This window comes from Natator depressus, chromosome 2, assembly GCF_965152275.1.
Source record: "Natator depressus isolate rNatDep1 chromosome 2, rNatDep2.hap1, whole genome shotgun sequence".
NCBI classification, from domain to species: Eukaryota; Metazoa; Chordata; order Testudines; family Cheloniidae; genus Natator; species Natator depressus.
Window position 1 is genome coordinate 2,980,070 of NC_134235.1, and position 23,331 is coordinate 3,003,400.

Here is a 23,331-nt window from a genome sequence, read left to right on the forward strand (position 1 = left end):
TGACTGGGGCGCATGCTTGCTGCACTGCCCTGGCTTCCCCGCAGGGCTCCCAGCCATGGGACGCCCTGGCCAGCCCGCGGAGCTGGGGAGCTCTGCCGGAACCCCCGGCCGGGAGCGGGAGGTCGGTGCCCGTGGGCTGGACGGAGGGGGCGGGTGTGACAGGGAACGAGGGCGGGGGAGGGCTGCAGTGACACTGCCCAGACCCCAGACCCCCTGGGGGCAGCGAAACAGGGAATTCTGGGCTCCCCCAGGACGGCAGGGCTAGCAAGGGGCTCAGCAAGTGCAGCCCTGGCCCCTGAGCCGAGGCGCCCTGTGTTCCCTGCTGCAGCAGGCCCTGCCCCCCATCGCCAGCCTCTGGCACCCCCTGGGCTCTGCCCCCCTCACCTCACTGAATTCAGGGGAGAACTCTGTGCTAATGAAAACGAGGGGCACTGAGGAGAAAGCCAGTACTAGGCTACCCCCCATGCCACTATGCCGACACCCCTCAATCCCGACCCGGAGCCCCCTGCTAGCTCAGCCCTGGGCTCCCCACTCCCCCAGCTCTGCCGATGCCCCTCAATCCCAACCCGCAGCCCCTGCTAGCTCAGCCCTGGGCTCCCCACACCCCCAGACTCAGCTCTCAGCGGGACCCTTGGATTAGGACTCTCGCGAGCTGGGCGTGGGGGCAGGGCAGGGGTCCGTAGCCAGGGGAAGCCTGCGTGCGAGCCGCTCACCATGTCGCAAAGGGCCACGTAGAGGAAGAGGCCCGTGGCCACGGTGAAGATCCAGGCCTGGAACTCCTCGCCCGTCGTCACCGAGAGCGCGATGTAGAGGCCGAGGAAGGCGGTCAGGGCACTGCCGAAGTTCAGCAGCAAGGCCTTCTTGACGCTTAGCCCCGCGTGCAGCAGAGCCGCGAAGTCCCCTGGCGGGGTGGGAACAAGAGCCCGTCAGCGGGGGCTGCCATTCGCCTGGGCGGCCGGTCGCCCCCCACTACACCAGCCTGGGCTGGGCGTCACCTCCCCTGGGCTGGCCCAGCCAGAGCCTGGAGTCACCCCACAGCTAGCCCGGTAAGAGCGGCTCTGAGCCGGTCCCGGGCCAGAGTCCCTGGGAAATTTCCCCTGGGGGTCTGGGCTGAATACCCCACAGCACGGCCTTGGGGCAGCCCAGCGCTGGCTGAGCATCCGGTGACTCCCCCACCCCCCGGGGCAGCCGCCCACCTAGCTCATGCGGCAGCTCGTGGCACAGCACGGCCAGCGATGTGGCCAGCCCCGTCTTCCAGGAGGTGGAGAAGGCGGCCCCCACGGCCAGCCCGTCGGCGAAGTTGTGGATGGCGTCTCCGATGGTGATCATGTAGGGGATCATGCGCTGCTCTGTGGAGTGAAGGGCAGTCAGGGCTGGGCCAGGGGCCGGTCCCCTCCCAATGGAGAGACCACCGCCAGCCTGGGGCCCGCCACCCCACATACCCAGACCCCCAGGCCCAACCCCCAGGCCCCCTGCCCCACCCACACCCCCAGGCCCAGGCAGCCTGGGTCCCCTGCCCTGCCCACAGCCCCAGGCCCAGCCAGCCTGGGACCCCCGGCCCCACCCACCCAGACCCCCAGGCCCAGCTTGCCAGGATCCCCGCCCCCTCCTGCACAGCCTCAGCCCAGCGACCCTGGTGCCCGTCTCTGACAGCAGTGAACGGCAGATACTTTAGGGATGGGTCATGAAGCCCCGAAGACCCACGTGGCCCCAGGCCTGGTGCCTCTGCTGGGGTGGAACAATGTCAAGCCCTTGTCACTGTGTGAGTGTGTGAGAGCAGCTCCCCCACCAATGGCCCAGTGGCCTAATGGATAAGGCACCAGCCTCCGGAGCTGGGGATTGTGGGTTCAAGTCCCACCTGGGTTGGGGGGCAACCAATATTTCTGCTTTTCCCAAACCGCTAAGCTGGGGGGTGAATGCGCCAGGGGCAGCGAAGTGCCAGGGGGCACCAGGCAGGAGCAGCAGCAGAAAGATGAAGCCCCAGGGCTGCGGGTAAGAGGCTGTAGGTCCCACCTGCCCTGGCCTCCCAGACACAGGGTGGCCCCTACCCCAGGGATTTCCTCTGCTCCAGCCTTCCAGTGCCTGAGCCGATCCTACCCCCCTGGGTGGGGTCTGATTGGGTGTTCCGAGGTTGGGGTGGGGGGGTTCTGATTGGGGGGGCGTTGGGGCTGGGGGGGGTCTGATTGGGCGGTTGCGGGGTTGGGGGGGTCTGATTGGGGGGTGTTGGGGCTGGATGGGGTCTGATTGGGGGGTTCATAGAGTCATAGAATCATAGAATATCAGGGTTGGAAGGGACCCCAGAAGGTCATCTAGTCCAACCCCCTGCTCGAAGCAGGACCAATTCCCAGTTAAATCATCCCAGCCAGGGCTTTGTCAAGCCTGACCTTAAAAACCTCTAAGGAAGGAGATTCTACCACCTCCCTAGGTAACGCATTCCAGTGTTTCACCACCCTCTTAGTGAAAAAGTTTTTCCTAATATCCAATCTAAACCTCCCCCATTGCAGCTTGAGACCATTACTCCTCGTTCTGTCATCTGCTACCATTGAGAACAGTCTAGAGCCATCCTCTTTGGAACCCCCTTTCAGGTAGTTGAAAGCAGCTATCAAATCCCCCCTCATTCTTCTCTTCTGCAGACTAAACAATCCCAGCTCCCTCAGCCTCTCCTCATAAGTCATGTGCTCTAGACCCCTAATCATTTTTGTTGCCCTTCGCTGGACTCTCTCCAATTTATCCACATCCTTCTTGTAGTGTGGGGCCCAAAACTGGACACAGTACTCCAGATGAGGCCTCACCAGTGTCGAATAGAGGGGAACGATCACGTCCCTAGATCTGCTCGCTATGCCCCTACTTATACATCCCAAAATGCCATTGGCCTTCTTGGCAACAAGGGCACACTGCTGACTCATATCCAGCTTCTCGTCCACTGTCACCCCTAGGTCCTTTTCCGCAGAACTGCTGCCTAGCCATTCAGTCCCTAGTCTGTAGCGGTGCATTGGATTCTTCCATCCTAAGTGTAGGACCCTGCACTTATCCTTATTGAACCTCATCAGATTTCTTTTGGCCCAATCCTCCAATTTGTCTAGGTCCTTCTGTATCCTATCTCTCCCCTCCAGCGTATCTACCACTCCTCCCAGTTTAGTATCATCTGCAAATTTGCTGAGAGTGCAATCCACACCATCCTCCAGATCGTTTATGAAGATATTGAACAAAACCGGCCCCAGGACTGACCCCTGGGGCACTCCACTTGACACCGGCTGCCAACTAGACATGGAGCCATTGATCACTACCCGTTGAGCCCGACAATCTAGCCAGCTTTCTACCCACCTTATAGTGCATTCATCCAGCCCATACTTCCTTAACTTGCTGACAAGAATACTGTGGGAGACCATGTCAAAAGCTTTGCTAAAGTCAAGAAACAATACATCCACTGCTTTCCCTTCATCCACAGAACCAGTAATCTCATCATAAAAGGCGATTAGATTAGTCAGGCATGACCTTCCCTTGGTGAATCCATGCTGACTGTTCCTGATCACTTTCCTCTCATGTAAGTGCTTCAGGATTGATTCTTTGAGGTTCCGGGGCTGGAGGCTGGTTGCTGGGGCTGGAGAGTGGCACCGAGGGGCTCACAGGGCTGGCGCCCCTTGCAGGGTAGAGGCACTAACTCACTCACCCCGGGTGCGTCTCCCCTGCCCCGTCTTGCTGAGACTGGCTTCCTCCGCGGTGACCTGGAGGAAGGAGGGATGGACGGACAAGGAGCATGAGGGTTGGCCCTCACCTGGGGGAGCCCTCTGCTGGCAGCAGCTGCCTGAGGGTGCCCCGTGGGGCCCAGACCTCCACCCGAGCAGTGACCCTGGGACCCCTGGCCACACCCCCAGCAGGGCCAGGCACAGCCAGCATGGGACACGCACCCCGCTCCGCCCAGCAGAGGGCAGCCGTGAGCAGGACGCAGAACTGCCCCTAACCCCTTCACTGCCAGGCCAGCCCCAGAGCTGTGCCAGGCTGCGAAGTTAGCAAGGGGGAGGCGACGTTCAGGGACGTGCTCACTGGGCTGTACCTGGCGCTGCCCAGCGGGTGAGACCCACCTGGCTGGCCCCGTCCTGCAGCCTGTGTCATCCCCCCCACCATCCTGGGGGCTGGGCCTTACCAGGTCGGCCTGCGAGGCTCCTTTCTCCTGCTTCTTCCTCTTCTGCTCTGCCTGGTAGAGCTGCAAGGTCATGGCGTGGTCGTGCGGGTGGCCCCCGCCAGCCTCCTCCTGCCAGAACAACACACACAGCTCACCCAGCACTCTCCCCCCCGCCACGGCACCGACAAGGAGCAGCCCCCGGGCCCCACGGGCACCTGCCTTGGGGGCATGGCAGGTGCAACAGCCGCCCGCAGCCCAGGGCATGGAGCGCCAGCACCACCTGTGCCCAACGGGAGGCAGGGAGGCAGCCAGGCAGCGCCTGACGGGGTGTTGGCTAAGACGCGGGGAAAGGGCCAGGAGATCTTTAACCCATTCCAGCAGCACAGTTCCCAATACCCCCACCCCCTGGGGCATTGGGGTGAGTGCTGCCCTGCCAGTGGAGAGCGCCCCCTGCTGAGGCCCCCTCCCAGCACCCCGTGCTGAGCCCTCTTCCTGCAGGACAGCACCTCCTACCCCACCCAGGGCATTGGGGTCAGGGCTGAGTGCCAGGGGAGAGCGCCCCCTACTGAGCCCCTGCCCCATTCCCTATACCACAGCGCCCCCTGCTGAACCCCTGCTCTGCTCCCAGCGCCACAGCACCCCCTAGTGCCGCACTGGGGCATTGGGGTCAGTGCTGGCTGCCAGGGGAGAGCACCTGCTTTTTCTGTGCATCCCGCTCCTCCAAAATACCCCATCTCCCTCCCCCACCTGCCCCCTGCCTCCGTCGCCCCCCAAACCTTGGGCTCATCGCCCCCCAAGACGCTGAAGAACTTCTCCAGGAGGAAGAAGACATAGATGCCACCCAGCACGGCCAGCAGCTTCCAGGTGGTGTCCCTGGGCCCGGCCTCCTCAGCCCCATGCGCGTGCCCCTCGTCCGCGTGCGAGTGCAGGCCCAGGAACTGCAACGACAGCACTAGGGAGTCTCAGCCGGGGCGGGGAATCGCTTGGGCACGCTGGGACTCCCCCGCTCTGCCCACGCACTCCCCGTGTGTAAGCACACACCCCTGCCATTGCCACACTCCCATGTGCATGCTCCTCCCCGCCCCCCCCACTGGCCAGCACGCATGCAGCCATCTGCACACCCATGTGCACTCACTCCCATGTGCCCATATGCACTCGCAAGTGCCCTCATGTACATCCACGTGCCCATAGCTACACCCACATGCCCATAAGCACACCCATGTGCCCATATCTACACCCACATGCCCATACGTACATCCATGTTCACACACTCCCACATGCCCGCTGTGACGAAGCAGAACTGTTCTTAATGTTTCCTCTGAATATTGTGGGGGTGCCTCAGTTTCCCCTATGCAGTTCTTAAGTATCTAGGTGGTGGGATAAGGGTGTATGATCGTTGCAGAGCCCTAGAGGGCAGGTGTGTGCAGGGGTCTGGACACAGAGAATGGCCGACACCCTGTTTCCTGGCCACTGATGGCCTGGGCCCTTCCCCCCTGCAAGGTGAGAGCTAAAGGGTTGGAGAACAAAGGAATCAGGTGCCCTCCTGGCCGGGGAAAGGGACAAAGCCCAGAGGAGGGGGGGGGCTGGAGGGGGAGTCAGTTTGGGGCTGGCTGGGGACGTGGAGTGAAGTGCAGACGTGGTTGTCTGGCTCACTGCCCCCCAAAATGGACCCAGCTGAAGGGTCCTGTTCTCTGCACCTGCAAGCTCTGTGTTAGACCATGTTCCTGTCGTCTAATAAACCTTCTGTTTTCCTGGCTGGCTGAGAGTCACGTCTGACTGCGAAGTTGGGGGGCAGGACCCTCTGGCTTCCCCAGGACCCCGCCTGGGTGGACTCGCTGTGGGAAGCACAGGGAGGGGCAGAGGAGGCTGAATGCTCCGAGGTCAGACCCAGGAAGGTGGAAGCCGGGGGAGCTGTGTGTCCTGCAGGCAGTCTGCTCCCAGAGAGGAGACTTCCCCAGAGTCCTGACTGGCTTCATGGGGAGCAGTTCCAGAGCATCACCCAGGGACTCCGTGACACCCACACACACACCCATGTGTCCATACGCAGTCGCACATACCCACACACACACCCATGTGCCCACACATACACCCATGTGCCCGTACGCACATCCATGTGCACACACTCCCACATGCCCGTATGCACACCCATGTGCACCCGCCCCCGTGCCCACGCACACAGCCACCGGGGTGCTCACCCACGCCCATTTCCGAGCTGTGCACGCAGTGCCCAGGCGCAGACCCCCGGCTGGCCCAGCAGCTCACCTGGGGGATGAGGTGGAGCAGGGCGTCCCCGGTGAGCGAGCCCACGGCCAGGCTGACGAAGCCCTGGATGACGTACGGGTAGGCGCTGGCGCAGGCGGTGCACAGGAGCAGGACGATGCCAAGCAGCGCGCATAGGCAGATCACCAGCGTGGCCAGCGAGCCATAGATGTACCCTGCGCAGAGAGCGGGTGTCACCCACCCCGGCCCGCACAGGGCAGGGCGCGGTACTCCCAGCCAGCCCGATGCCCCCGCCCAGCTCCTCCCCCAGGCACTTGAGGCAGGAAGGAGCTGGGGTCTGCCCCCGCAGGGCACAGGACGTGGGAGGGGGCAGGGGACGGGGCACTCGCTCTTAGCTGCTGTGGGGACATGGGGCACCGGGGCCACCGCATCCCGCCCCACAACCAGATGCTTGGAAATGGAGAGATCTCCGCACGCCCCGGGGGCTGCCCCTTGTTCTAACCCAGGCGGGACATAACACACAAGCACCGCCAAGCCCAGCCATGGGGCCCCTCTCGCCCAGCAGCTCCAGCTCGGTGCGGAAAGCAGTATAGGAGACAGGGCCTCACTCTCTGCCACGGTCAGGCGGCCGCTGGGCACGCTCAGGTGAAGGACAGAGCAGGCCCCGCTGAGCTGCTGCTGGATCAGAGCCGGGCTGAGGCTGGTGAAGTCCGGGCCAGAGATCCCTGCGTCGGGCTCAAGGCTGTAGATCTCCAGGAGGTCGCCGGGGCTCAGACATATCTGGAAACACAGATGGTGAGTTACTGATGGAGTCAGGGGCACCCAAGCCACGGATCTGAGCCCCCCACGGCCCAGGGCCCTCAGCCAGTGGATAGCAGCCTCTCCAGGGCTTTGTCCCGGCTCCAGCGACATGGGTCCAGCCCACCCCCAGAAGGTTTCCTGCTTCTCAGCCTGCTCTGCCCTGGTTCGCTGCCAGCCCGAGGCCCAAGCGTAATGCTCTTGCTGCCACACTGCCTGGGCTGGTGGCTCTTCATAGAATCATAGACTATCAGGGTTGGAAGGGACCTCAGGAGGTATCTAGTCCCACCCCTTGCTCAAAGCAGAACCCACCCCAACTAAATCATCCCAGCCAGGGCTCTGTCAAGCTGGGCCTTAAAAACCTCTAAAGATGGAGATTCCATCACCTCCCTAGGTAACCCATTCCAGTGCTTCACCACCCTCCTAGTGAAATAGTGTTTCCTGATATCCAACCTAAACCTCCCCCACTGCCACTTGAGACCATTACTCCTCGTTCTGTCATCTGCTACCACTGAGAACAGTCTAGATCCATCCTCTTTGGAACCCCCTTTCAGGGAGTTGAAAGCAGCTATCAAATCTCCCCTCATTCTTCTCTTCCGCAGGCTAAACAAGCCCAGTTCCCTCAGCCTCTCCTCATAACTCATGTGTTCCAGTCCCCTAATCATTTTTGTTGCCCTCCGCTGGACGTTTTGCAATTTTTCCACATCCTTCTTGTAGTGCGGGGCCCAAAACTGGACACAGTACTCCAGATGAGGCCTCACCAATGTCGAATAGAGGGGAATGATCACGTCCCTCGATCTGCTCTCTATGCCCCTACTTATACATCCCAAAATGCCATTGGCCTTCTTGGCAACAAGGGCACACTGTTGACTCCTATCCAGCTTCTCGTCCACTGTACCCCCTAGGTCCTTTTCTGCAGAACTGCTGCCGAGCCATTCGGTCCCGAGTCTGTAGCAGTGCATTGGATTCTTCCGTCCTAAGTGCAGGACTCTGCACTTGTCCTTGTTGAACCTCATCAGATTTCTTTTGGCCCAATCCTCCAATTTGTCTAGGTCCCTCTGTATCCTATCCCTCCCCTCCAGCATATCTACCTCTCCTCCCAGTTTAGTGTCATCCGCAAACTTGCTGAGGGTGCAGTCCACGCTCTTTGCTTCCTGCCACTGAGACCTGCCCCGAGGTCTGTGACTGCCCTTTGCGCACCAGACAGCAGGACACGACTCCAGCCCCAAACTGAAACGTGGGTGTGAAACTTCCCTATCCCACGGCTTTGCCCCCAGGCCTCTGCCCAGCCAGACTGCTGCCAGGCAGTACCCACTGCCCTGAGAAAGGCTGTTCTCAGCCCTGGGAGGGGAGCATGGCTAGAGGGAGGCTGGGAGTCAGGACTCCTGGGTTCTGTTCTCAGGCTGTGGGACAGCCTCCCACTAGTGGTTCTGGGGAGAGCAACTGAATTGGGGTTAGGAAGGAGAGAGCTGGATGCGTTTCTGGTGGTGGCTGGTGATGGTGGGGGCAGGGCTCGGCAGCCCGGGGCTCACTTCCGGTTTGTGTCTATGCTTCAGGGCTTCAGCCAGCCACTGGCGGGGTCAGGAAGGGATCTTCCCCAGTGTATCCTTGGAGGATTTATCTCCTTCCTCAAGCACTGGGGATGGCAGTCCCTTTCTCTGGTGTTTGGCTGGCTGGTTCTTGCTCACATGCCCAGGGTCTGACATCCCCACATGTGGGGTGGGCAAGGATTTTCCCCCCAGTCAGACTGGCAGGGACCTCGGGGGGGTCACCTTCCCCTGCAGCATGTGGGTCACTTGCCAGGATTCGCTGGGTGTAGCTCACTGGGACACTGCCCTGCCATTGCGGGGCCTTGGGCACCGGTACCCTTCAGTCCCTGCTGTGCTCTGCCTGTGGGCTGGGGTGCATCGGTCATGTTTCAGCTGTGGGGTTCGCCTGGGGGTGCTGGGGGCCTGTGACACCCAGGAGGTCAGACTATAATCTGGGTCCCTCTGGCCTTTAACCCAGTGATTCTCCAGATGCCCCTGCCCTGGACTTTGGGTCCCTCGGACAGCTGGCCTGGGGAGAGCAGTGGCCCCACTGCCTACCGTGTCCCAGACAAGACCAGGATCATCCAGCGCCCTCTGCCCGGGGAGGCTCCGTCTCAGCTTCCTGAGCGTGTCGCCGGGGTGTGGATCCAAGTGATCGTCGGGGTCTGTGTGATCGCCGTGACGCTGGCTGTCGTGGGGAGCTGATGCGGGCTCCGTGTGGTGATCGGCGTGTGATTCATTGTCATGGTGGTGGTCCGCGTGCTCGTCCTCTGGCCCCAAGGCCAGATGGCCCATCAGTGCAGTCAGGCCTGTCACAGGGCAACCCTGTCATGCCAGCTCCCAGCCCAGTCACCCCTGGGCAGGAGCGGCCCTTCCCCTGCAGCCTCCTGCCCCGTCCCCTTCTAATCCTCCCCCACCCCAGGGCTCAGAGCTGGCTGGGGCCCGGGGATGCTGGTGCACAAGCTGCCCAGAGCTCCAGGAGTGGGCAGCCGGGTGCCATCGACATTGTCAAGTGGAACATGGCCGGGGAAATTCATCCCGGCTGCTCCCCCACACCCTGGAGAGGGCGTTGCTGAGGTGGGGGCTGGGATGGGGCTTTGCAGGAATTTCCCCCTCTGGGCCCGGCTCCCCCGGCGAGTGGGGAGAGCCCAGCCAGGCTGTCGGGAGCCCAGCTCTCTGGGGTGCAATGGGGACGCATTAGCCTGCGTCACACCAGCGGCCTGCCGGGGGCCGGAGCAGGGCTTTGCCCGGGGGCCGCTCAGAACCGGCACCAGTCCTGGCCTGGAGCGACGGCAGGGACCGGGCTCATGGCTGTCCCTGAGCCTACCACCGGAGAGCGCCCTGCTCACACCTGGAGCCAGCAGGTGGCACACGCCCCGTTGGCAGGGAAACCCGTGCCAAGTGCCCGCTGGCCACGGAGCTGAAGGGCTGCAGGACCCATCGCCCTGTGCCATCCTTTCCCACGGGGCGGGGGCTCAGCAAAGCACCGTCCCCACCAGCCGTCCCCCTGGGGACCCAGCCCTCCCCCAGTGGCCTGCTGCAAAGGATTCTGGGGCCCTGCAAGGAGGAGCCTGGGGGGGTGGGGAGGGGAACCGAGCCCTCGGTTACCCCTGGCCACAGCTGCCCCAACTCACCTGCCAGCGTCAGGTTCTGGGACTCGTTGCCATAGTGACGAAAGATGTACCCCAGGAAATAATGGGGGGGCGGCAAGGCGTGGAAGCAGTCGCCCAGCAGCGCGTGGTACATGACCGTCACCAGCATCTTCCCGGCCACGTTGGCCGTCACCCGGCCAGAGACCGCGGCGCTCTCCTGCACGACATGGCCCGCGTCCAGGCACGGCTGGGGGGAGAGGGCTGATGAGAATGGCTCCCAGCCCCACCTCCACCCCATGGGTCTGGGCTCCCCCAGCAGCTGTGGGGGGTGGATTCGCGGTGCAGGGGGTGGGACACACAGGGGAAGGAGAGCAAGAAAGCGCCCACCAAGAGGAGATGAGAAATACCAAAGGGGGGTATCGCGGCAGGGGGGGGAGGGGAACGTCTCCTGCTTTTTTCAGCAGCCCGCAGGTCTGGAAGCTACTGGGTGTTTGCGCTGCGAGTCTCCCGTAATCCCCTGACTCCAGGGCCTGGAGCTTTAGGACCCCCCCAGGTACCATGAGATGTGCCTGTCATGGAGTGTGGGGGAGTCCAGGCCCTGCACCCCTCTTCCTGGGATTCACTGAGACTCTCAGCCAGCCAGTAAAACAGAAGGTTTATTGGACAACAGGAACACAGTCCAAAACAGAGCTTGTGGGTACACCCTGGACCCCTCAGTCAAGTCCTTCTGGGGGAGCAGGGAGCTTAGACCCCAGCCCTGGGGTTCCCTGCATTCCTCCACCCAGCACCAAACTGAAACTAAACCCCCCCAGCAGGTTCCCTGCTGCAGCCTGTCTTCACATTCCTGGGCAGAGGTGTCACCTCCCCCTCCCCCTCCTGGCTCAGGTGACAGGCTCTCAGGCCTCCCATCCCCAGGGCACGTTCCCAGGTCAACACTCCCCCCTCCCTGCTGCCTCACATCGTCACATCTCTCCCCCCTTTGAGACCGAACTGAGCGGGGTCACTGTGACCAGTGACCTGGGAAAGTTCGGGGCCCCTTCTCCGGGACAGCGCATCCGCTATCAGGTTGGCACTTCCCTTCACGTGGACCACGTCCATGTCGTAATCCTGCAGGAGCAGGCTCCACCTCAGGAGTTTGGCGTTGGCTCCTTTCATCTGGTGCAGCCAGGTCAGGGGAGAGTGGTCGGTGTAGATGGTGAAGTGTCGCCCGAAGAGATAGGGCTCTAGTTTCTTGAGGGCCCACACCATGGCCAGGCACTCCTTCTCGATGGCCGCGTAGTGTCGCTCCCGGGGTAGCAACTTCTTGCTCAGGTACACGATGGGGCGTCTCTCCCCCTTTTCATCCTCCTGCATTAACACCGCCCCCAGTCCCGTGTCTGAGGCGTCGGTGAACACCACAAAGGGCTTGTCAAAGTCTGGGTTTGTCAGAATTGTGCCACTGACCAGAGCCTCCTTCAGCGCCCGGAAACCCTCCTGGCACTGCTCGGTCCAGACCACCTTGTCTGGCTTCCCCTTCTTGCACAGCTCAGTGATGGGGGTGGCTATGACGCTAAAGTGGGGCACAAATCTTCAGTAGTACCCTGCCATCCCAATAAAGGCTTGGACCTGCTTTTTGGTGTGGGGAGCGGGCCAGTCTCTGATCACCTCCACCTTGGCTGGTTCTGGCTTTAGGCGGCCGCTCCCCACCCGATGGCCCAGGTAAGATACTTCAGCCATCCCCACCTTGCACTTCTCCGCTTTTACAGTCAGCCCAGCCCCCTGGAGTCCGTCCAGCACTTGTCTAACCTGGGACACATGGTCCTCCCAGGTCTGGCTAAAGACACAGATGTCATCAATATACGCCACGGCAAAACTCTCCATCCCCCTCAGGAGCTGGTCCACCAGGCGCTGGAAGGTGGCCGGTGCTCCCTTGAGGCCGAAAGTCAGGGTCAGGAACTCATAGAGCCCCAGAGGGGTGATAAAGGCCGATTTCAGCCGGGCATCTGCATCCAGTGGCACTTGCCAGTAGCCCTTTGTAAGGTCCATGGTGGTAAGGTATCGAGCTCCTCCCAGCTTGTCTAGGAGCTCGTCAGGCCTGGGCATGGGGTAGGCATCCGATACAGTGATGGCATTGAGCTTCCGATAGTCCACACAGAACCGGACCGACCCATCCTTTTTGGGGACCAGCATCACCGGCGAGGCCCAAGGGCCGGCAGATGGCTGGATCACCCCCAAAGCCAGCATGTCCCGGACCTCTCTTTCCAGGTCCTGAGCAGTTTTCCCTGTGACTCGGAAGGGGGAGCATCTTATTGGCGGGTGCGACCCTGTCTGCACCCGGTGGACAGTCAGATTAGTACGTCCAGGCTGGTTGGAAAACAGCTGTCGGTACGGATGCAGCACCCCCCTGACCTCAGCTTGCTGGGCAGGGGTTAGCTGATCTGAGAGGGGAATTGTTTCCAGGGGGGAACCAGCTCTGGTCCCAGGGAATAGATCTACTAAAGGGTCATCTCCCTGCTCCTCCCAATGTCCACACACGGCCAACACCACATTCCCCCTGGCATAATATGGCTTCATCATATTCACATGGTACACCCGGCGGTGGTGCGCCCGGTTCGACAGCTCCACCACATAGTTTACCTCATTGAGCTGCTTGACGACCTTGAAAGGGCCCTCCCAGGCAGCCTGTAGTTTATTCTTTCTCACGGGGATGAGAACCATCACCGGATCCCCGGTGGCGTAGGCCCGGGCCCACGCTGTGCGGTCATACCAGACCTCCTGCTTCTTCTGGGCTCTGGCCAGATTCTCCCTGGCCAGGCCCATGAGTTCAGCAAGTCTCTCTCGGAAGGTCAGGACATACTCCACCACTGACTCTCCATCGGGAGTGGCCTTCCCCTCCCACTCGTCTCTCATCAGGTCCAGGGGGCCCCTCACCCTCCTTCCATATAACAGTTCGAACGGCGAAAATCCGGTAGACTCCTGGGGCACCTCCCTGTACGCGAACAGCAGGTGAGGTAAGTACTTCTCCCAATCCTGCGGGTGCTGGTGCATAAAGGTTTTCAGCATCATCTTTAGTGTCCCGTTAAACCTCTCCACCAGCCCATTGGACTGGGGGTGATACGCTGAGGCCCAGTCGTGCCGGACCCCACATTTCTCCCACAAGCACCGGAGCGGGGCCGACATGAAGTTGGACCCTTGGTCTGTCAAGACTTCCTTGGGGAACCCCACTCGGCTGAAAATGGTCAGGAGCGCATCTGCCACGGTGTCTGCTTCAATGGAAGCTAAGGGCACTGCCTCGGGGTAGCGGGTGGCGAAATCTACCACCACCAGAATGTATTTCTTCCCCGACCGGGTCGTCTTGCTGAGAGGCCCCACGATGTCCATGGCCACCTTCTGGAAAGGCTCCTCTATGATGGGCAAAGGTCTCAAAGCCGCTTTCCCCTTGTCCTGGGCCTTCCCCACCCTCTGACAGGGTTCACAGGATCGGCAATACTGCCGGACCGTGGTAAAGACCCCGGGCCAGTAAAAGTTCTGTAGCAACCTCTGCCGGGTGCGCCGGATTCCCTGGTGCCCTGCGAGGGGGATGTCATGGGCCAGGTACAGGAGCTTGCGGCGATACTTCTGGGGGACCACCCCTGCCTCCTGATCCCACAGGACTCTACTTCCCTTGTGGGAGCCCATTCTCGGTACAGGAACCCCTTCTCCCACAGGAACCTCTCCTGGCAGCCTCTCCTCATGGTCCGTCCCACACTGAGATCGGCCAGGTCCCTGAGCTTCTGCAAGGAGGGATCTTTCCTCAACTCGGTCTGGAACTCAGCGGCTGGGGAAGGGATGGGGCCCGGTTCCCCCTCCGTGGCCAGGTCTGAGGCCGCAGCCTCTCTGAGCCGTGCCCCTCGGCGCTCCCTCCCCTCCAGGGTAGGGTCCTGCGCCTCCGGTGTGGTACCCTTCCCAAGGTCAGGGTGCACTGCCCCTCGCCGGCTCTGGCTATGGGTCACAACCAGGGCGGTCTGGGGGTTGCTTGGCCAGTCCTCTAGGTCCCCCTCCATCAAAACCTCAGTGGGCAAATGGTGGTGTACCCCCACATCCTTGGGGTTCTCCTTGGCCCCCCATTTCAGGTGTACCCTTGCCACGGGCACTTTAAATGGGGTCCCGCCCACCCCCCTCAGGGTCAGGTAGGTGTTGGACACCACCCGATCTGGGGCCACCACCTCGGGCCGGGCCAGCGTCACCTCCGCGCCCGTATCCCAGTATCCATTGACCTTCCTCCCATCCACCTGCAGGGGAACAAGGCACTCTCTCCGGAGGGACAGCCCGGCGCCCACCCTGTAAACTGAGCACCGTGAGCCCAGAGCCTCCAGCCCTCTCGCGGGGCTGGCTGGGGGTACTCTTCCCTCCCAAGCAGGTGGCAAGCTGGCAGCCCACCTTGCCTGGGTCGTCTGCCCCTCCTCCACCTGGGTCCCTACCCAGTTAACCCTGGGTAGGTTGGGTCTGCTCAGTCTGTCCCTGAGCCTGGGGCACTGGGTCCGTACGTGGCCTCTCTGGCCACAGTGATAGCAGCTCAGGTCACGTTGGTCCCCTCGAGCGGGTCGGAGGGGCCCGACACCAGGCGTTCCCCTTTGGAGGGGGTTCTCCCTATTTCCCCGCTGGGAGGCCCCATGGTGACTCTCTCTCTGCATCGGGGGGGGCCTGTTCTTTTGGGACTCCTCCCGGCTACCCCCTGACCGACTGTTCACAAACTCGTCGGCCAGCTGCCCTGCATGCTGGGGGTTCGCGAGCTTTTTGTCCACCAGCCACAGCCTCAGGTCGGAAGGGCACTGTTCATACAGGTGCTCCAGTACAAACAGGTCAAGCAGGTCCTCTTTAGTTTGGGCCCCCGCTGTCCACTTGCGGGCATATCCCTGCATCCGGTTGACCAGTTGTAGGTAGGTGACCTCAGGCGTTTTATGCTGACTCCGGAACCTTCTCCGGTACATCTCGGGGGTCAGCCCAAACTCACGGAGCAGGGCCTGTTTGAACAGTTCATAGTCCCCTGCCTCTGCCCCTGTCATCCGGCTGTACACCTCCACGGCTTTGGGGTCCAGTAAGGGGGTGAGGAACTGGAGCCTGTCTGCAGGGTCAACCCTGTGCAGCTCGCAGGCATTCTCAAAGGCCGTCAGGAAGCTATCAATGTCCTCCCCCTCCTTCCGCTGGGCCAGGAAGCACTTATCAAAGCTCCTTGCAGTCTTGGGTCCCCCGGCACTCACCGCAGCCGGGGCCCCACTGCTCCTCAGCCTGGCCAGCTCCACTTCATGCTGTCTTTGTTTCTCCTTCTCCTCGTGCTCATGCCTACGTTGCCTCTCCTTCTCCTGACGTTCCCGCTCCTTCTCCTCCTGCTCATGTTGACGTTGTTTCTCCTCATGTTGACGTTGTTTTTCATGATCCTCCAGCTCCCTCATTTTCATCTCCCTCTCTCATTCCAGCCGCCTCCGCTCCAGGGATGGGGAGCTCCGCCGGGAGGATCCCCTGCTGGCTGCTGGGGTCAGGGTGCCCTCGGTATTCGCTGGGCTTCCCCCAACCCCTCCCCCAGGCCTAGGTAGGAAAGGTCTCGGGATGTCCTCGGCAGCAGTCTGACCACTCCCAGCCCGGTCAGGCCCCAGGGCCCACGCTGCGTGTGCCGGGCAGCTTCCCTCCGGGACAGGGATCGGGTCATCCAAGCGATCCCTCTCCTCCAACTGGGCAATCAGCTGTCCCTTGGTGGACCTTCCGATGCGCAGCCCCCTCTGCCTGCACAGCTCCACCAGGTGTCACGGAGTGTGGGGGAGTCCAGGCCCTGCACCCCTCTTCCTGGGATTCACTGAGACTCTCAGCCAGCCAGTAAAACAGAAGGTTTATTGGACAACAGGAACACAGTCCAAAACAGAGCTTGTGGGTACACCCAGGACCCCTCAGTCAAGTCCTTCTGGGGGAGCAGGGAGCTTAGACCCCAGCCCTGGGGTTCCCTGTGTTCCTCCACCCAGCCCCAAACTGAAACTAAACCCACCCAGCAGGTTCCCTGCTGCAGCCTCCGTCCACATTCCTGGGCAGAGGTGTCACCTCCCTCTCCCCCTCCTGGCTCAGGTGACAGGCTCTCAGGTCTCCCGTCCCCAGGGCACATTCCCAGGTCAACACTCCCCCCTCCCTGCTGCCTCACATCGTCACATCTCTCCCCCCTTCGAGACTGAACTGAGCGGGGTCACTGTGACCAGTGACCTGGGGAAGTTCGGGGCCCCCTCTCCGGGACAGCGCATCCGCTATCAGGTTGGCACTTCCCTTCACATAGACCACGTCCATGTCGTAATCCTGCAGGAGCAGGCTCCACCTCAGGAGCTTGGCGTTGGCTCCTTTCATCTGGTGCAGCCAGGTCAGGGGAGAGTGGTCGGTGTAGACGGTGAAGTGTCGCCCGAAGAGATAGGGCTCTAGTTTCTTGAGGGCCCACACCATGGCCAGGCACTCCTTCTCGATGGCCGCGTAGTGTTGCTCCCGGGGTAGCAACTTCTTGCTCAGGTACACGATGGGGTGTCTCTCCCCCTTTTCATCCTCCTGCATTAACACCGCCCCCAGTCCCGTGTCGGAGGCGTCGGTGAACACCACAAAGGGCTTGTCAAAGTCTGGGTTTGCTAGAACTGGGCCACTGACCAGAGCCTCCTTCAGCGCCCGGAAAGCCTCCTGGCACTGCTCGGTCCAGACCACCTTGTCTGGCTTCCCCTTCTTGCATAGCTCAGTGATGGGGGTGGCTATGGCGCTAAAGTGGGGCACAAATCTTCGGTAGTATCCTGCCATCCCAATAAAGGCTTGGACCTGCTTTTTGGTGTGGGGAGCGGGCCAGTCTCTGATCACCTCCACCTTGGCCGGTTCCAGCTTTAGGCGGCCGCTCCCCACCCGATGGCCCAGGTAAGATACTTCAGCCATCCCCACCTTGCACTTCTCCGCTTTTACAGTCAGCCCAGCCCCCTAGAGTCGGTCCAGCACTTGTCTAACCTGGGACACGTGGTCCTCCCAGGTCTGGCTAAAGACACAGATGTCGTCAATATACGCCACGGCAAAACTCTCCATCCCCCTCAGGAGCTGGTCCACCAGGCGCTGGAAGGTGGCCGGCGCTCCCTTGAGGCCGAAAGGCAGGGTCAGAAACTCATAGAGCCCCAGAGGGGTGATAAAGGCCGATTTCAGCCGGGCATCTGCATCCAGCGGCACTTGCCAGTAGCCCTTTGTAAGGTCCATGGTGGTAAGGTACCGAGCTCCTCCCAGCTTGTCTAGGAGCTCGTCCGGCCTGGGCATGGGGTAGGCATCCGATACAGTGATGGCATTGAGCTTCCGATAGTCCACACAGAACCGGACTGACCCATCCTTTTTGGGGACCAGCACCACCGGCGAGGCCCAAGGGCTGGCCGATGGCTGGATCACCCCCAAAGCCAGCATGTCCCGGACCTCTCTTTCCAGGTCCTGAGCAGTTTTCCCTGTGACTCGGAAGGGGGAGCATCTTATCGGCGGGTGCGACCCTGTCTGCACCCGGTGGACAGTCAGATTAGTGCGTCCAGGCTGGTTGGAAAACAGCTGTCGGTACGGATGCAGCACCCCCCTGACCTCAGCTTGCTGGGCAGGGGTGAGCTGATCCGAGAGGGGGATTGTTTCCAGGGGGGAACCAGCTCTGGTCCCAGGGAATAGATCTACTAAAGGGTCATCTCCCTGCTCCTCCCACTGACCACACACAGCTAACACCACATTCCCCCTGGCATAATATGGCTTCATCATATTCACATGGTACACCCGGCGGTGGTGGGCCCGGTTCGACAGCTCCACCACATAGTTTACCTCATTGAGCTGCTTGACGACCTTGAACGGGCCCTCCCAGGCGGCCTGTAGTTTGTTCTTTCTCACGGGGATGAGAACCATCACCTGATCCCCGGTGGCGTAGGCACGGGCCCGCGCCGGGCGGTCATACCAGACCTTCTGCTTCCTCTGGGCTCTGGCCAGATTCTCCCTGGCCAGGCCCATGAGTTCAGCCAGTCTCTCTCGGAAGGTCAGGACATACTCCACCACTGACTCTCCATCGGGAGTGGCCTTCCCCTCCCACTCGTCTCTCATCAGGTCCAGGGGGCCCCTCACCCTCCTTCCATATAACAGTTCGAAAGGCGAAAATCCGGTAGACTCCTGGGGCACCTCCCTGTACGCGAACAGCAGGTGAGGTAAGTACTTGTCCCAATCCTGCGGGTGCTGGTTCATAAAGGTTTTCAGCATCATCTTTAGCGTCCCGTTAAACCTCTCCACCAGCCCATTGGACTGGGGGTGATACGCTGAGGCCCAGTCATGCCGGACCCCACATTTCTCCCACAAGCACCGGAGCAGGGCCGACATGAAGTTGGAGCCTTGGTCTGTCAAGACTTCCCTGGGAAACCCCACTCGGCTGAAAATGGTCAGGAGCGCATCTGCCACGGTGTCTGCTTCAATGGAAGCTAAGGGCACTGCCTCGGGGTAGCGGGTGGCGAAATCTACCACCACCAGAATGTATTTCTTCCCCGACCGGGTCGTCTTGCTGAGAGGCCCCACGATGTCCATGGCCACCTTCTGGAAAGGCTCCTCTATGATGGGCAAAGGTCTCAACGCCGCTTTCCCCTTGTCCCGGGCCTTCCCCACCCTCTAACAGGGGTCACAGGATCGGCAATACTGCCGGACGGTGGTAAAGACCCCGGGCCAGTAAAAGTTCTGTAGCAACCTCTGCCGGGTGCGCCGGATTCCCTGGTGCCCTGCGAGGGGGATGTCATGGGCCAAGGACAGGAGCTTGCGGCGGTACTTCTGGGGGACCACCAGCTGCCTCCTGATCCCACAGGACTCCCCTTCCCCTGGGGGAGCCCATTCTCGGTACAGGAACCCCTTCTCCCACAGGAACCTCTCCTGGCAGCCTCTCCTCATGGTCCGTCCCTCACTGAGGTCGGCCAGGTCCCTGAGCTTCTGCAAGGAGGGATCTTTCCTCAACTCGGCCTGGAACTCAGCGGCTGGGGAAGGGATGGGGCCCGGTTCCCCCTCCGTGGCCAGGTCTGAGGCCGCAGCCTCTCTGAGCCGTGCCCCTCGGCGCTCCCTCCCCACCCGAGTAGGGTCTCGCGCCTCCAGTGTGGTACCCTCCCCAGGGTCAGGTCGCAGTGCCCCTCGCCGGCTCTGGCTACGGGTCACAACCAGGGCGGTCTGGGGGTCGCTTGGCCAGTCCTCTAGGTCTCCCCCCATCAAAACTTCAGTGGGCAAATGGTGGTGTACCCCCACATCCTTGGGGCCCTCCTTGGTCCCCCATTTCAGGTGTACCCTTGCCACGGGCACCTTAAATGGGGTCCCGCCCACCCCCGTCAGGGTCAGGTAGGTGTTGGGCACCACCCGATCTGGGGCCACCACCTCGGGCCGGGCCAGCGTCACCTCCGCGCCCGTATCCCAGTATCCATTGACCTTCCTCCCATCCACCTCCAGGGGAACAAGGCACTCTCTCCGGAGGGACAGCCCCGCACCCACCCTGTAAACCGAGCACCCTGAGTCCAGAGCCTCCAGCCCTCTGGCGGGGCTGGCTGGGGGTACTCTTCCCTCCTGAGCAGGTGGCAAACTGGTAGCCCCCCTTTCCTGGGTCGCCTGCCCCTCGTCCAGCTGAGTCCCTACCCAGTTAACCCTGGGTAGGTTGGGTCTGCTCAGTTTGTCCCTGAGCCCGGGGCACTGGGCCCGTACGTGGCCTCTCTGGCCACAGTGATAGCAGCTCAGGTCACGTTGGTCCACTCGAACGGGTCGGAGGGGCCCGACACCAGGCGTTCCCCTTTGGAGGGGGTTCTCCCTATTTCCCCGCTGGGAGGCCCCATGGTGACTCTCTCTCTGCATCGGGGGGGGCCTGTTCTTTTGGGACTCCTCCCGGCTACCCCCTGACCGACTGTTCACAAACTCGTCGGCCAGCTGCCCTGCATGCTGGGGGTTCGCGAGCTTTTTGTCCACCAGCCACAGCCTCAGGTCGGAAGGGCACTGTTCATACAGGTGCTCCAGTACAAACAGGTCAAGCAGGTCCTCTTTAGTTTGGGCCCCCGCTGTCCACTTGCGGGCATATCCCTGCATCCGGTTGACCAGTTGTAGGTAGGTGACCTCAGGCGTTTTACGCTGACTCTGGAACCTTCTCCGGTACATCTCGGGGGTCAGCCCAAACTCACGGAGCAGGGCCTGTTTGAACAGTTCATAGTCCCCTGCCTCTGCCCCTGTCATCCGGCTGTACACCTCCACGGCTTTGGGGTCCAGTAAGGGGGTGAGGAACTGGAGCCTGTCTGCAGGGTCAACCCTGTGCAGCTCGCAGGCATTCTCAAAGGCCGTCAGGAAGCTATCCATGTCCTCCCCCTCCTTCCGCTGGGCCAGGAAGCACTTATCAAAGCTCCTTGCAGTCTTGGGTCCCCCCTCACTCACCGCAGCCGGGGCCCCACTGCTCCTCAGCCTGGCCAGCTCCAGTTCATGCTGTCTTTGTTTCTCCTTCTCCTGCTGCTCATGTTGACGTTCCCTCTCCTTCTCCTCCTGCTCATGTTGACGTTGTTTCTCCTTCTCCGCCTGCTCATGTTGACGTTGTTTCTCCTCATGTTGACGTTGTTTTTCATGATCCTCCAGCTCCCTCATTTTCCTCTCCCTCTCCCATTCCAGCCGCATCCGCTCCAGGGATGGGGAGCTCCGCTGGGAGGATCCCCTGCTGGCTGCTGGGGTCGGGGGCCCTCGGTATTCGCTGGGCTTCCCACAACCCCTCCCCCAGGCATAGGTAGGAAGGGTCTCGGGGTGTCCTGGGCAGCAGTCTGACCCCTCCCAGCCTGGTCAGGCCCCAGGGCCCACGCTGCGTCCGCCGGGTGGCTTCCCTCAGGGACAGGGATCGGGTCATCCAAGCGATCCCTCTCCTCCAGCTGGGCAATCAGCTGTTCCTTGGTGGACCTCCCGACGCGCAGCCCCCTCTGCCTGCACAGCTCCACCAGGTCGCTCTTAAGGCGTTTAGCGTACATCTCCCGGCTGGCCACTCGCAGGCCGGGCAGCTGTCCACGGTTTCCAGGAAAAGCCCCTAGTGTGCCAGTCCTTCTTGAGGTCACCACCTCTTTGCCAGGGTCGAGCTGCAGACTCCTCCGCCCCTGGGACCGCTCGCTGCAATCCCCCGGGGGACCCTGTTACTGCAAAAGTCCTTCTCTCTGGTCACACACTCCCAGGGGTTAACCGCCCCCTGAAACCATCTCTCTCTGAATCTTCAGCACGCCTGGTCCCCGTCAATCCCCCTTCGTTTTACTGTTCCCCAGTCACTTACTGCAGGAAGCGCCGTTCACGGGGTGCAGTAGATCCCACCGTTGCCACCAGTTGTCACGGAGTGTGGGGGAGTCCAGGCCCTGCACCCCTCTTCCTGGGATTCACTGAGACTCTCAGCCAGCCAGTAAAACAGAAGGTTTATTGGACAACAGGAACACAGTCCAAAACAGAGCTTGTGGGTACACCCAGGACCCCTCAGTGAAGTCCTTCTGGGGGAGCAGGGAGCTTAGACCCCAGCCCTGGGGTTCCCTGTGTTCCTCCACCCAGCTCCAAACTGAAACTAAACCCACCGAGCAGGTTCCCTGCTGCAGCCTCCCTCCACATTCCTGGGCAGAGGTGTCACCTCCCCCTCCCCCTCCTGGCTCAGGTGACAGGCTCTCAGGTCTCCCGTCCCCAGGGCACATTCCCAGGTCAACACTCCCCCCTCCCTGCTGCGTCACATCGTCACACCAGGTCACTCTTAAGGCGTTTAGCGTACATCTCCCTGCTGGCCACTCGCAGGCCGGGCAGCTTTCCACGGTTTCCAGGAAAAACCCCGAGGGTGCCAGTCCTTCTTGAGGTCACCACCTCTTTGCCAGGGTCGAGCTGCAGACTCCTCCGCCCCTGGGACCGCTCGCTGCAATCCCCCGGGGGACCCTGTTACTGCGAAAGTCCTTCTCTCTGGTCACACACTCCCAGGGGTTAACCGTCCCCTGAAACCGTCTCTCTCTGAATCTTCAGCACGCCCGGTCCCCGTCAATCCCCCTTCGTTTTACTGTTCCCCAGTCACTTACTGCAGGAAGTGCCGTCCACGGGGTGCAGTACATCCCACCGCTACCATCAGTTGTCACGGAGTGTGGGGGAGTCCAGGCCCTGCACCCCTCTTCCTGGGATTCACTGAGACTCTCAGCCAGCCAGTAAAACAGAAGGTTTATTGGACAACAGGAACACAGTCCAAAACAGAGCTTGTGGGGACCCCCAGGACCCCTCAGTCAAGTCCTTCTGGGGGAGCAGGGACCTTAGACCCCAGCCCTGGGGTTCCCTGCATTCCACCACCCAGCACCAAACTGAAACCAAACCCCCCCAGCCGGTTCCCTGCTGCAGCCTCCCTCCACATTCCTGGGCAGAGGTGTCACCTCCCCCTCCCCCTCCTGGCTCAGGTGACAGGCTCTCAGGTCTCCCGTCCCCAGGGCACATTCCCAGGTCAACACTCCCCCCTCCCTGCTGCGTCACATCCTCACAGTGCCCTAGAGGTGAGATCTGGTGATACGGGGAGGGGGGCAAGGCGTTACCATGACAGCGACAGACCAGGGTGTCCCACAGGCTCCGGAGGGGGGGAAAACGACCACCTCAGCCCCTCTCCCTACCCAGTGTTGTGGGGGGTCACAGTTTGTGTTTAGGATGCCCCTGCTGGGCTCTGCCAGCCAGTTCCAGCCTCAGTCCCAGGAGCTGTTTGCTAACAAGTGTAACCAGCCAATTTCCTCCTTGGCCGCAGTCCCAGCTCTCTCGCCAGCAGCCCTGGCAGCGCCACTTGGCTGGAAAGGGCCCGGCTCACGTGGCCGCCTCACTCCAGCTCTTGGGTGGCCTTTGGCACCACACGGACTGTCCCACGGCCCCACCTGAGCTGCTCCGGGGCAACGCAACCAGCCAGTGACGGGGGCAGCCAGGCAGGGACACGGTGTCTCGAGTCAGCAGGGGTGACTGCTGGGGCAGGTGGGTGGGTGACAGACTCCTGGCCCCATCCGCACTCCACTGACGGGCACAGGGCTCGTGAGCAGAGGGCATTGGGACTGGAATGGGCCAGGATCCCGGCACA

The 23,331-nt window shown here is 61.6% G+C and overlaps 1 protein-coding gene and 1 non-coding gene across 2 annotated transcripts in view; one reads left to right on the top strand and one right to left on the bottom strand.

The window, feature by feature from the left end:
* The window catches only part of SLC39A4 (solute carrier family 39 member 4), a 30,778-nt gene that overhangs the window by 728 nt on the left and 6,719 nt on the right, over nt 1–23,331 (bottom strand). The window contains exons 3-11 of the mRNA XM_074942920.1: nt 10,305–10,509; nt 9,229–9,479; nt 6,952–7,123; nt 6,386–6,558; nt 4,900–5,061; nt 4,145–4,252; nt 3,671–3,725; nt 1,197–1,349; nt 714–901 (exon numbers count right to left, since the gene is read on the bottom strand). Coding sequence (XP_074799021.1) covers nt 714–901; nt 1,197–1,349; nt 3,671–3,725; nt 4,145–4,252; nt 4,900–5,061; nt 6,386–6,558; nt 6,952–7,123; nt 9,229–9,479; nt 10,305–10,509 — 1,467 coding nt within the window. The remainder of the gene's footprint in view (nt 1–713; nt 902–1,196; nt 1,350–3,670; nt 3,726–4,144; nt 4,253–4,899; nt 5,062–6,385; nt 6,559–6,951; nt 7,124–9,228; nt 9,480–10,304; nt 10,510–23,331) is intronic.
* TRNAR-CCG (transfer RNA arginine (anticodon CCG)) lies at nt 1,794–1,866 on the top strand. Its single transcript has one exon. It is a non-coding gene; the product is annotated as a tRNA-Arg (tRNA).